Raw genomic sequence first — 14,362 nt, forward strand, 5'->3', positions numbered from 1 at the left:
ATAATACTGTATTACTTTGATCATTCGTGATTTTACTTCCCGTTTTAAATCAATTATTTCGATTGATTTTTTGATGCCGAGCTTTTAATTCAATGACTCTTAACCATAATTTGAAACATATGCTACTCAGTAAATATATACGATAAAATCCCTGTACTTCATTGACTCGCTCTGTGAAAATCCGAAAGTTAATAAAACCTGATAGGATTTGAAAATAAAATTGTCTAAATGATAAACCTCAAGTATTTTACAATTATTTCAAACGTTTCTATATATTTATTAAAGTGTTATTCTACGCTGAATATAATTATTCAAAATTTGACATGTTTTCGAAAAATTTTCATCGGAGGATATATTTGGCCAACATGTATTTATTTGTACAAAATGTATAAGATTGCCAAAACAAAGTTGTACATCCACGAGAATTTGTTTCCACTAGGGCTGTTATTTTGCGAGAATTACTCCAAATTTGTCACAATCCACCCACATTGATGTTTTTTGCCATCTTTAGACATTTAAGAATTTGTGACATCTTCAGAAATATAACATAATGTTGAAATAATCTAAAGTTCGTACATAATACTGTGAATCATTGTTTGGAAGACCGTTTGAAAATTGCCATGTTGTGCAATTATAGATAATTGATCGTTCTTCTTTAATTTGTTTTCAAACTTGAGAGAAACACTCTTTGTTGAAACAGATTGTTTAATAGTTTCGAGTTTTATATACAAAAAAAATTTGGACATGTAGTAAAGTTTGATTATTTGCTGTTCCCAATTCAATTCCGGATCTCCCTAGAACGCTTACAAAATAATGGATGACCTATGCAGGTGACCATGCACGACATGTGCCAGATTCACTTAGGTTTCAGTAATGCTCAGTGGAAATGTTGATATGAGCATTTCTGAATAGACTAATTTATAAATTCCACAAAATCAACTGAAGTTAATTTAAATTGAATCGACAGGTGCGAGTACGTGTCCTATGTTAGTGGCCAGTATAGTATTCATAAATAACAAAGAAGTAATCATTTGGATACACGCCATTAAAAAGATTTTTTATTATTATATTAAGGTGGCTTTGGCATAGCCTTATCGAGAAAAAAAAACAACGTTTAGATATGCAATGGGTGTTTTGTTTTGTCTGCAACCAATATGTACTAGCAAAAAGGTGGATTGGTTCAATTACTTAATTTTATAGCTGAAAGTGCGTCCATGTAACATTGATGCTGCAACTTGTTTCTGAGATAAAATAATATTGGTATCTGTCTTGGCGGCCGATCAGTAAAGGTTAATTCGAAAACCGATCATGAATTTAAAAATGAAAATAATTCACTTTTTGCTGTCATCTATATATATATAATTATCTGTAAATATTGGGATATCTCTTTAAAAACAAGCTACCATATTACGCCTTTATCTAATTTAACATTTGTAAGAATTCTGGTATATCCTTGGAGCCCAACTGATCTCAGATTTGTCTAAATGTTTGTGTATCTAATAGTGGACTTACATTCCACGACACCAAGGTCATCCAGGACTTACCATTTATTACTCTCACTTTGGCAGACATAATCTGGACACCTCAAGCGTTATAAACTGATAAACAACTTAACAATTTTATAACAACTTGGAGTCCGATCAGTTATCAAATGCAAACACGTTGAAATGTAATCGTAACGTAGATATGATTGTTCCCGTGTGTCATTAGAATTTTGTCCCTGGGGTTACACTCAAATGTAAATAGTTGAATGAGCGACATTTTGACAATTTTGATAATAACGACGACTTAGTGCTAATCTATTTCATGTCCACGATGTTTTATGTCCGTATAACGTTTCGCCCACTCACATGTCCAATTGCTATTGGATAGTGGCAACAAGAGCGGAAATGTTCTTTTTTATTGTTCGTATGCCCTTTATAGACAAAGGCGGGTAAATTCTTAATCAAGGCATATATTCAGTTCATCCATGTACTCATCGTTTCAGCTAATTGTTAATTCGTAATTGTATACATGTGGGTTGAAATAATTCTTAATTGCTTTAATATTCACTGCATCTGAAGCACGAGGACAACATTTCTATTGTACCATTGCACAGTGTAGATAAATCTACTTGTGTTGACTTAAACACATAAAATGCATTTTCTCATTTCATCAAGGTTCTCCAAAGTTTGTAATTGGAGAGCTGCCATATATTTTGTATTGAATTCAAAATTAAGTATTCATCTGTCAAATAAAAGATGATCTGAATTAAGATCTTATGCAATCCGGCATCTCTGTTGACATAATATGCAAAACATTGTATTTACCTTGTCTCTTATGTCATTCATTCATTAACAAAATAACTTCTAAAGAACGATAATGAGTATTTTATTCAATTTTGCTTTAAAAAAAAAGCTTTTATTACAAGTGGTTTCGATCCATCATACATAATTTCGAGTTTAAAAATATTTGTGCTACAATTTTAATTTACATTCACAAATTTAAAACATCTGCCCATAAATTTATTTTACTTAAGTGGCCAAATGCTAGTGTATTTATTTTCATTTACACCGTTTCGATGGGAATGAATTGGCATCAACTTGTTTAAACTGAAATTAAATTTCTTGTGTACACTCTCTCGACATTGACTAGAAGTTCAAGGAGTTTGGTGTATTTGACTAGTGGTAATATTCATCTTCTATCTTCAATGGTATCTGTTTCTGAAAATGAAATATAAACAAGCTTATCATATGTATTGCATGATAAACATTTTATTCGTTCATGACAAAATCGCATGTAAAGAAAATTAATTTACTCGCCATACATCTTGCTAAATATCATATTTAATTGAGAATCGTGATATTAATCGTTTTCAGTATACGTGTATTTTGTCAAAATAAGTTTCTTATGGTATATGCATTCGTGTAGACTGTGGTTTAGGAAAATAATCTATTTTGGGTAGCAGTACCAACATAAAGTATACATGTACAATTCACCACGTTGCTTTTTTATTGTTTGAACGTTTCCTAATCTCAGATTACTAATTTTACTAATCGGTTCCGCTTAATTAGTTACACTACATTTGATTCCAACGTCGTTGGATATTTTTGGTCCTCCACGTTTCTCTTGCCCTTTATAGATTTCTTCTAACGACTTTTGTAGTTAGAATTTATGCAACGGTTCATTTCTTCTGTCAGTTACTTTTTCTGACACGTCACTTCTTTCTCATATAGATGAAAAGAAAAATGGTATAGACTGGTAAACTATGAAACATTCATATGTTTTTATTTTTTGCTGAACTAATTAATATATAGTTATCCTTAAACGTAGAACTGTCTGTCTTTTTGTATTTCTACAAAATAAAATTATATCCTGCATGTTGAATAATTTCTGCTTTATTACAACATTGATACTATAATATTGTTGTCACCGATGTTGTCCTTGAATTACCATGTTAAGTTTCTTCCTTAATATCCAACTTATATTCATTTGAGTGTTGTGACACGTCGTATACGTACCAATTGATGTTTTATTTATGGTTACGACAGCTATAATTTGTCAATAGTAATGTCAATACAATCCAATACACAACAGCTGGTAGCAACAATACCGTATACATAAAGTTATAATGCATGTCATCAGGTGCTATATTTAGATTTCTAAAATTCCCCAAAGTTTTCCTATACGATCTTGATACATTTCTTATAATCTATTTTAGGTCAAGTAAGGATTAAGTGTAATTCTAATCCTTCGTAGTCTTACTATGCATGTATAAATATTTTCATTCTTCTTCTTCCTTATAACATGTCATGTATTAATTAATATGAATGAAATAACATGTGGGATATACGTCTGTGGCGCAGCAACCCAACAACACAAACTGGAGGTCAACAAACGGTCTTCAAAATATACAGGTGTCTCTTTACAATGTAAAATGTGAAGCTCTTAATCGCCTCTATTTTGGAAAAGAACAGCGAAAACATTTAAAGAAGATTACCATAAACTTTTTTGCACTAAGTATGCATTACTAAAGACGAAGATTAATCTGTAGAAAATTTCCCCTCCGTCTAAGCGTAGAGGGATACCGAGTCATTCTCTTAATTTACGGCATCATCGTGTAAACCTTGATAGACGGGGCTAACTTAAATAATTTGATATTATTTCAAATGCTCCGCAAGTAATTTTGATAGGTACATAGTGCTTCGATATTTGTGTCATGTCTGTCTGTATCCCGGTTGCATGAGTATTTGTTTGAAATTTACTTTTACGGCATGCAGTTATGAGCAAAGTAGTATGAAATTTCGTCCAAGAATACACTAAAAATATTCTTTTATCAACTATTTTTTTTATAGAATTGGCGATTCAATTTCAAATGTTAAAAAAGCCTGATTTTGATAAGTGGATAGGCTAGCAACGCAGAACTTAAAATATACAAAAATGTTTCAAGACATACATGTCAAAAGACATGACCTACATTCTGTTGTTCAATTTAACACATCAAATTGTGGGCCTACGAATGATGTGTTAAAGAATAATGTGACCTACATTTCACGGTTAAGTGGTCTTTTTAACATTAATTTGTTTAAGGATGTACTTAGGTGAAATTAAAAAAATCTAGAATATAAAATTGATACTATAAGTCAGAAGAGCATTATTTAAGGAACAAAATAAGCTAGAAATATTGATAGGTTATGGAGCTCCTTTTCGAGATATTTAGTTTTTTTTAAAATGGCGGAAATAGGCTGACTCGGACTTACATTATATTTGCATTGGTATTATTTGGGTCTCAAATCAAAAGAAAAGAATCTAGAATCTGCTTGAATTTTGGTAATTGACCTTTATGAGCTTTTGAAGTCTTATATGAAAAGAAAAATTGGTGTTATGGGGCAAAATGTTTTACCCTGTATCGTAGGAAAAAAACCAAGGAGTCCGAACATCTGACAAAAATTCCTGAACCTAACCTAAGTACATCTTTAAAGTTAAGGTAAAAGGTACTCCTATAGCTTTATGTGCGTAGGATATTAATATGCAATTTTTTCCAGGAATATATCAGTATCAGTATGGCATGAAATAACTTGAATTTCATGATTTAGTCATCACTTTTGAATAACTGGTTCAAGTTAAAGTTAAAAATACAAAACATGTTATAGTCCATAAAGGCACGCATATGAAAAATACACATGAATATGTACACCATGATGTTATGAATGTATTTGGATATCATACATTTATTATGCTTTATCCTAATAAAAAAAATTATAAATTCGTGAACGACATCCCTTTTGACTTATCTGAAAACTATCATTTTACAGTTTCCATAATATCATAGTGTAAATTAGATACATTTATACACCATCAAGCTAACGCCCTCGGGGGTATATATAATACGTGTAAAAATAAAACGACTTACTTTCGTGTTTCAATGGTTATGATTTAACTTTTAGTAACAGTTTATGTTAAGGTGTTCTAGCGTGAAGTTCAAGTATGAGTTGTTGACTTGAGACCTTAAAAAATAATCACTGAGTAAACTATAGGTCAAAAGGATGGTGTGAATAATATTCCGTTGTTCATCAGATTTCAGGCTTAAAGTGGTTTCTTGTGATGTCATATGCCATCAAATCGAAATGTATTCATCATTGTATGAATACTTCTTGATGTGAATTAATAAGAGTCATGGACGTCCGGTCAGAATGGGGACGTTAAATCCGATGCCCCGTGTGGAGAGAGTGCCACGCTCTCTGCACGTTAAGAACCCTTGTAACAACTCTTTGAGGGGTCCGTAGTTGGCCTGTTGCAAGGCAAAATTTCTTACCCTATCCAATTTACCCTCATTTTCCAGTGGCAGTCTAAATTTCCCCTACCTTCATCCCGGACGGCCTCTATTAAAGGACCTACCTATTGTATTTTTTGTTAATTTGTTCTTGTCCTGAACATGTATGAAATATTTGCTACTAGACGTTAAGCAACCAACAATCAATCAATCAATATGATTTCTGACAATACTCAGAAAGCTGCCACAAAAAGTCTTATTCACAACCTTGGTACCTTCGCTTCAAATTTATACCAAACTGATAAAGAGGTTAAACTTCTAGGTCATTTCTATAATTGGTAATTGGTTATGCTACTTTTTGATATCTGTTTCGGATTTATAAAATACTTTATAAAGTAGTAATACTATACAGATTTAACTTCCCATCGCTTCTAAGAAACCTTGGTTCACGGATTCGATACCAAACCGGGGCTACCTGTGACTAAATTTGTTTTTGCTTCCTTCTACTTCTCCGCTTATAGTGCAAAGAGGATGTTAACAACTGTTCATATACGTTTTTATTTCAGGGTTTTTCTAATTCGATATTTCATATACAGTATCAATTTCTTTTTAAGTGTTTCAAACTTTATGTCATTTTTTAAAGTTTTATATGAAATTATTTTTTAAGAAGTCTTTCAGTATAAAATCATTAGATATGACACATTGCATTAACAATTTTCTGATTGAATTACACCATGTGCGTTGTTTGATATCTTTGTAACAAATTGAAAAAAACAAATACTCTGTTCGCAATTAAACCTTTATCAAGATTTTTTCTCAATATTTTATCTGCACGTGATCACAAATATATGTTCACCTAAATTTTGAGGTAAACTATTGACAAAACTATTAGCCGTGTAACACAAGTATTTGATTTCTAAAAAAAACTCAGGTAAAAGTACTTGAAATGTAAATAAAGTACACGTTTCTCTTACAATGTCTTTCCGGTATTACCTTTAAAATGGAACTTATCTTCAGATAAGAGTTGCGTCGCTCAATTTCGTTCAAGGTTGGAATATTCCGAAGTCCATAATTCTCTGGATTGGTTCTTTGAACGTACCATCATGGACAAGGATGATAATATCATCAACGAAGTTATTAAATGATTTTATGCCTAAGAGGGTTAATCGTTTTCATCAATCTGTTGCAAATGGGACTGATCATGTGACTGATATCGTCTGCTTTATGCACGCGAGCTTATTGTCATATTTCAATAGAAAATGATATTAAAGTAGCTGGAACGTAGTGACACTGACCGTTTGTTGTCAGCTTCATCAATAATTTCAAAATGAGGAGGGATATCTGCTTTGGGGCTAAGACAAAAACAGAAAATAAATCAACCAAGGTTTGTGCTTATTTTAATTCTTTAGTCAAGAATTTCTCAAAATTGTTGCTTTTTCAAGCATTCATTGAATATAGCAACGTTGTTTTATTTGTAAAACCACGATAATAATCGTCAATAAATACGAGAAGAAAATTACAAATGTTGTTCATATACCTTTCGACAGCTGTTTAGTTTTCATTTAGAATTATATATAATAAAGCATTACTTGGAAACGATTTTCTGTCATATATTATTCGCTTATGAAGCTGGTAAGATACTTCAACTTTCGTTTTCATTTTCAAAGTTGGTCAGTTATTCGACTTTCGGTATGCAATTACGCGAAAACAACGTTTTTGTCTGTCTCGTCGATCATATCAGTTAAAAAGATTTTCGTGATCCTTTAAATTCTCATCTTTTGTATTTGAAACCTCGGTTATCTACAGTCAAAATCATCCTTGAATGAGACGACTCTTTCAAGTGCAACTGTCTGCGTATGGTAACTTTGTTATGCTTGACCTTCGTTCATCTTTCTATATCTAAAGTTGTACTTAGTTATCAGGTGATAGTTTAAAATTTGACCTATAATAATCTGTGTTTAATAAGCACGACTGGACCATTCATTATATTGGTTTTTTTTTGTGAGAATTTTTTAGCAAAATAATTATTTCTTTAAACAGTTTCTGTCTAATGGTTGTGGATTTTCCGTTGCATTTTCACTTTATATTTTTTGTAGAAAATCATTTCGAAGAGTCTATATATAATTCCATTTCATAGAATTACTACAAATTCCTTCCTTTATTTCATTTTCCTTCCTTTGTTAAATACAACTGTCGATCATTTCTAAAAATAACAAACTATTAATACAAATACTTATATATATCTGGGACTATTATACTGAATAAATATTATGTGCCAGTATATATCTAGTATCTAGTTAACCTCTTGAAACAGTACATGTACTAGCTACCGGTAATGCTGAATTGCAATGATAAAAATGTCCGTTCGATGTAAGCGTTTACTTATGAGATATTTGATCATTTTCACAAAAGTAACTTAAGTTAATAAAATGAGAAATTATAGAGTTGAGGCAAAGTTGTATAATTGTACTATAATTTCTCAGACTGACATCCAAACCACGACACACAGGCCTTGAAAATGATTCACGATGTTACTAATAAAACTTTAACTTGGGACTTCCGTTCGACATTCATCATCCAACAACGGACGCAATTACAAAAACTTGATACCTAAACTTTTAACATTGTAAGACGAGCCAGATATAATCACGTCGTTACTCAACCTAAAAATGTTTCTAAATTTGAATTAAATAATACTAAAAATCTTTGTTGTGGTTTTCTGCACTATTTAGTTATTTCAATGAAGATTTGGTTGATTTAGTGCATGGAAAGAATTTGTATAAAGAAGTACACGACATAGTATAAATATTACTGAGGTTTGCATATTATTTACCATGACACTATATTGAAGAAGTTAATAATTTGATCTTTAAAAAGTAAAAAAAAAAAAAAAAAAAAAAAGTCCAAGGAAAATTCAAATCGGAAAATCTCTTATCAAATGGCAAAATCAAAAACCCAAACACATCAAACGAATGGAAAACAACTGTCCTATTCCTGACTTGGTACAGGCATTTCCTTATGTAGAAAATGGTGGATTAAACCTGGTTTTATAGCTAGCGAAACCTCTCACTTGTATGACAGTCGCATAAAATTCCATTATATTGACAACAATGTGTGAAGAAAATAATTTAGTTTCACTGTTACTAGCCTTACTATATCAGTTATACATTCGTATGTGTAACTTTTTTGACGTTTTAACATTTTCCTTATAGTTTTGAAATTTCTTTAAGACGTTATCTTGCTTTTAAATAGTAAAGAGTAATCTAGTACCCACCTTTGTATTCTATTTTTTAAGGGAGCGGGGGTAAACCTCAATGAAACAAAGTCCCAACAGTACAAAAAAGACACTTTCAGCTTTATTATGTAATGGTTGAAAACAATATTGATCATTTGTTGTTCATTATTACTGTTATATTTTCTCTTCATCCGATTCACAGGGCTGCATGTCTTTTTAATATAGTTTATTTTTACCCTTCGTTCCAGCTAATTTCATATAGAAAATTCAATTTGGTGTCTGATGCTGTAATAAATGTTTGTCTCGAAGTTGTTATATCCATAGCTTTAATATAAAGCATTGGAAATAATGGGAAATTATCACGATCTTCATATTAATTCAGTTCGTTGTTTTCTCTTTGATGTTCTTTCAGTAACGGATTAGCGACGTATCTGTCTGCGAGTGATCGTCCTCGGTTGAGGTAGATCAGTGTATTGTGTCTGTTTATTGCTCTTTCAGCTGTAAACTAAGACACAAAATTCAATCATCTGTTATGGCTTATTTCTATTTTTCATTCTTGTTCTTTATTCCCTTTCAGTTTCTACTTAAACATGATATTTAATCTATCCTTGTTCAGCTTTTAGCGAAGTCAGTATTTAATAAAGACATCAGAATTAGTTCACTGGTGCGTTCCGAACATCATTATTCTGCTGTAAACCTTTGATCTGTTTTTAATCATTATGCCTCAGATATTCAGGTCAATTAATTAAAGAATATAACAATGAAAGATGTTTTTGATGACTGCTGGGTTGGTTTTTATAGCAAACGGAGTACGATGATAAAATAGATGTGTCAACTGTCATCACTTATTGATATATTTAGTATAGGCATGCGATGTAATTGCTGATAGGACTGAAGTCTATATAGTCGGTGACAGTGTTGAAATGAAGTACTAAGCCTCTAGCTTTCAGACAACTCGGGATTTTACTCATTAAAACTAGGCACGAAGTATTAATTATATCACATATGAAATTCATCTCTAATAAATCCCATATTTGCTGCCGATCGATTTGTATGTCATTTATAAACGTACAAGATGTGCTTTTTCATTATTCTTTACATACTAGATATGCAATTTTGTTGCATAAAAGAGTCAAAACTGAATACACGTTTGAAATAAATTTCTAAACCGACAGTTAGTCAATCAAATGATTGTTCCCATAAACCGGAAAGATGTTCCCATAAATAAGAAAGTATTATTTCAAGTAAAAATTTGCATATCGTTCCTTTCTTTTTGTTTTATTTGAAAACATTTAATTAGGCCTATATGTGCAGAAGAAATGCTGTTTTCAGTAACTACTTTTGTTACATACATTTCTTCGTTGGTATCTATAATCCAATTAGTTTCCCGCTTTGTGAAGAAAATGCTGTTACTTAAAAAAATTGTCGGTTTAAGACCACAGAACGCAACATTTTCTTTATAATATAATATTGAGTAATAGTTTAGATAATTTGAAGCATTACTTGATATCTTGATCGTATAAAAAGCCTGAAAATACTACAATTCAATGCAACAGTTAATTGTTCATATTATATTCTATATTGAAAAGTGTCACTGCATTTCAAATTTGAAATTGTATTGTACAAGATTGCAGATTGATAGTGATATCGTTTTGCTTATAATGTAAGTGTTAAAATACATTAAGATTTTAGCTATGATAACAGTTTTAAATGTTTATGTTGCCCAATCTTTGGTTTTTCGTGACGTGTCTTATGTCTGATTTTATTTAAAGTTGTATAGTTATTTGGAGGATTTGACGTTGATTGCAGTTCGTTGATAGTTTTTTATTAAATTTCTTGACAACCTTTAAAGCTCGGGATGATTTAGAGCTTCCCATATTATAGCCACCTGTCTTTTGTTGAAGATTGTATGTTGACCTCAAGATGTCTGTATGTCATTTGTATCGCTTAGTTGCTGTCTCAATGACGTATACAACCGCACATATCCAAGGATCTGGATGGGGGGTCCTCCCTTTTTGTATTCTTTAATCTTTTTGGCCATTTTCTCTATTCTTTATACATTTTGCCAATTATTCTATATTCTTTATATTATAGCACCTCATTATTCTCTTTTCTTTATTTTTTCCCCATTTTTCTCTATTCTTTAAATGTTTCCCTCGTTATTCTCTATTCTGTAAACCCCCATCCACACCCTCATATCCTTTTATTCGTGGTAATGGAGAGTTGGTAGATTTGATTTGACCTCTGATGGATAGTTGTCGCGCGCATTTGCAATCATACCACATCTCCTCACTTTTATCAAATAAAAGAGTATGACTGTCTTGTCATGTTTTTCCATGGAATTTTTAAACGCTTATAATTTAACACTACAATTTTAATCAAGTTCCCAATGAAAGTTGTTCTTTGCTTCCGTATATCTGTGTGTTGCTTTCAGACCAACAAGCTTGATTGGTCATAAAGAATATCATCGATTTAATAAACAAGTCTGTCAACATGATTATTTTGATGTATTCTTTGATTAAAAAAGATCAAATACGAGACATTTCAAACTAAATCTTAATACAAATATGGAAAATTGATCACTGAATAGAGTATTCCAAGCCTAATGACCCATCGCAAATCGTCTTAAATATTTTTTAAAAGGCGTACAATCCGGAAGATTTATTTAACCATTTTAAAACGCTATCCACATATTATTGTTATGTGATGGACTGTGTATAGATGTTTTTTTGTTTTATCTGAACTGTTCTTGATGGACCTATCCTGAAATGCTGTGTTGCATTCTGGATACGTCCCTGTTTCAAATGTCATTTCTGCCCTTCAACTTTGTTGTTTGATTTGGCTTTGCAATAGTTTTGATTCGAGCGCCACTGATGAGTCTTATGTAGACGAAACGCGAATATGGCGTAATATCTATACGAAGACGGCAGGTGAATTTCAAAATTGGTTCATTCAACTGAATTATAAATGTACCCTGAGTCCGTATGTTTCTCTGTTTGCACTTCCCATGCAGTTATGTTTTATGTTGTGCTGATAAAATAATTGCGGTTTGACACAGAAATTGTCCTCTTATAAGTAGTACTATCAAAATGTATAGATTGTAAATGAAAAGGTAACACAGTATGTATAAATGCAAAGTGATTGATCGGTGTTTGTTTAACGTCCAATGGCAAGTAGTTCATACATGTTCCGGATGATATGTAGAGAGTGATGCTTATATATTATATATACAGTGCCCCGTTTATGCAACCTATGGAATGATGTGTACATGAGCTGTGTACATGAGCTGTTTCGTAATTATATATAATGACTTGCAACAATTTAATATATATACATAGGTACAATGTTTGTGATCATTTTTTGTTTACAAAGAAAATAAATATTTTTATCTGTAAAATAATTTAGCAATGAAACAAACCGGATCTTGATAAATGTTTAAGAACATACAACGTGTAAGTAAATGTCCGAAAGTGTAATATAGGTCCGTAACAAAACGCCGCCCTACGAATTTCTCTCAGCTGTTTCTTAGTGAAAGAAATAGTCTGGTTTTTTTCATACAAGATAGAAATATGCCTTCTTATAAGATACCACGAGATGTACGTTTAGGGGTTCAGGATTAAAGGGTACTAAACAAATCTAACTTTAAAAAGAAACAATACACAGACATGTTAATATTGAATATATCTGATATTTTGAACACCTTTTGTTGTTTTGAATAATGTTCCATAATATTATATTTAAAACAGATTTGAGTAATAAAACATCATGAGTAGATTAAGAAAAAAGTTTGGTGGAAGTGTACAGTTATTAGAACATAAAGCGATATAATACGATAATTCACTTATGTTATGAATTTATATGGAGAACACTTCATATACCAGCTTTGCCGAAGTACCCTTTAATGCAGTAATCCTATGTCCTAGGGAAAAACGCTTGAAAGTCTAAGACCCATTTCATTAATTATGTTAAGCATTTCGGGTAAGTTTTTTTTCTTTTTCTTTATTTGTCAATTTTACATAATTTTTAGCATAGACTTCTTCAAACAGTACAAATGTTATTTATTATACTTGCAGTCTTGTATTTTTGAAATTGTTTTCATTTTTAATTAAATGGATAGTTCTTAACGTCTATCAGACAATCTTTAAGCCATGTTCAGGACCGAAATATGTCAGTAAAAAGGATATGAATATGCACTCTGATGTGTGCTAGACCGGAAAGCAGAGGAGGATGTAAAACATGCAACAAAGCTCATAATTTAACAGAACGCAGATTACATTTCACGCGACCCGCACGCATTCTAATTTAAACCGACTAGTCTTTGTAAATGCTGTATATGATTGACGAAGAAGCGAAAGTTATTGAATCATTTTTAACCCGGTCGCGATAAATGTTTTCGCATTAGAATTGAAACTTACTGGTCGTTTTTGTTCATGTAAAGGTTCACATCCCGAAAAATGTAAAATACGTTTCAGCATGCAGTTTATTTAATAACTTACAATATTGGAGTAAAGAAATCTTCGTCTGGGATTAAAATCTTTTCTTTTGATCTCTTAAATAGACAAGAGAAAAAACCGGGATCTGTTTGAAAATTGCCTTGAAATGAAATTAATAAGTACGAAAAACAAATTAAATTTGATAAAATGAAAATAAGAAAGATTAAATACAAATATACAACAAATTATCAAAATCACCGGTCCGTCCAGAACTATACAAAATGTAAATTAAAAACACTTGACAATATTTGATATATCTGACAAAAGTTTTCTTATCAAATTGTGCGAAAGTAAACAAAGTTTTTTTAAAAGCACCTGTCTGTGATCGAGCAGATAAGTATGGCACCTAAAGAGGTACTATAAAATAGAATTCATAGGTCGACCGTTCAGAAGATTATCTAAATTACTAAATTACTTATATAAAGCGGTTTAATGCAACTTAATTTTGTCATAAAGGGACATTATGAGAAAACACAAATTGATGTGTTTTAAAAGTGTCGTTGAATCAGACCTTTTTCGTCTGCATTTGATCTGAAACAGTTGTTTTTATCATGCTTGTACATGTTTGCTCTTTGTATGGTATATTTGAGTTTGCATGTTTTAAGTATTCTACATAGAATTTTTCTTTAAACAAGTCCAATAATTTATTCGACGTGTAAACTCAACTTTATCATATTACAGTAGCGTTGTTTTTTCTTTCTTTTGACCTTGCGTTTTATGTAAATTTACCTACTTGTCGCTCTGAAGATTAGCATTTCTTCCGAAGTAGAGCAGTAAAGGAAATGTAAAGAAAATGTCTTTAAATTGTTTGGTAAATATAAATATAATATGTACATTACTTATAAACTATAAATCATCTATACGCGTTTATTCAGGTGTTTA

General features: G+C 31.4%; 1 protein-coding gene and 1 long non-coding RNA gene across 4 annotated transcripts in view; one reads left to right on the plus strand and one right to left on the minus strand.

Moving 5' to 3' along the window:
• Window positions 1–14,362, plus strand: part of LOC127702336 (formin-J-like) — a 46,282-nt gene that overhangs the window by 7,376 nt on the left and 24,544 nt on the right. Inside the window, exon 1 of one of the 3 annotated variants that reach the window (XM_052206469.1) lies at window positions 7,010–7,136. The exons of the other annotated variants lie outside the window; for them this stretch is intronic. Coding sequence (XP_052062429.1) covers window positions 7,080–7,136 — 57 coding nt within the window. The 5' untranslated portion in view covers window positions 7,010–7,079. Of the gene's footprint in view, window positions 1–7,009; window positions 7,137–14,362 lie in introns of those variants that run through there. 3 annotated transcript variants of the gene reach the window in all.
• LOC127702338 (uncharacterized) lies at window positions 2,354–6,893 on the minus strand. The gene is made up of 2 exons (XR_007982378.1): window positions 6,746–6,893; window positions 2,354–2,702 (listed from the first exon to the last, which is right to left on the minus strand). It is a non-coding gene; the product is annotated as an uncharacterized LOC127702338 (long non-coding RNA).

The sequence above is a fragment of the Mytilus californianus genome, unplaced genomic scaffold (assembly GCF_021869535.1).
Source record: "Mytilus californianus isolate M0D057914Y unplaced genomic scaffold, xbMytCali1.0.p SCAF_5, whole genome shotgun sequence".
NCBI classification, from domain to species: domain Eukaryota; kingdom Metazoa; phylum Mollusca; class Bivalvia; order Mytilida; family Mytilidae; genus Mytilus; species Mytilus californianus.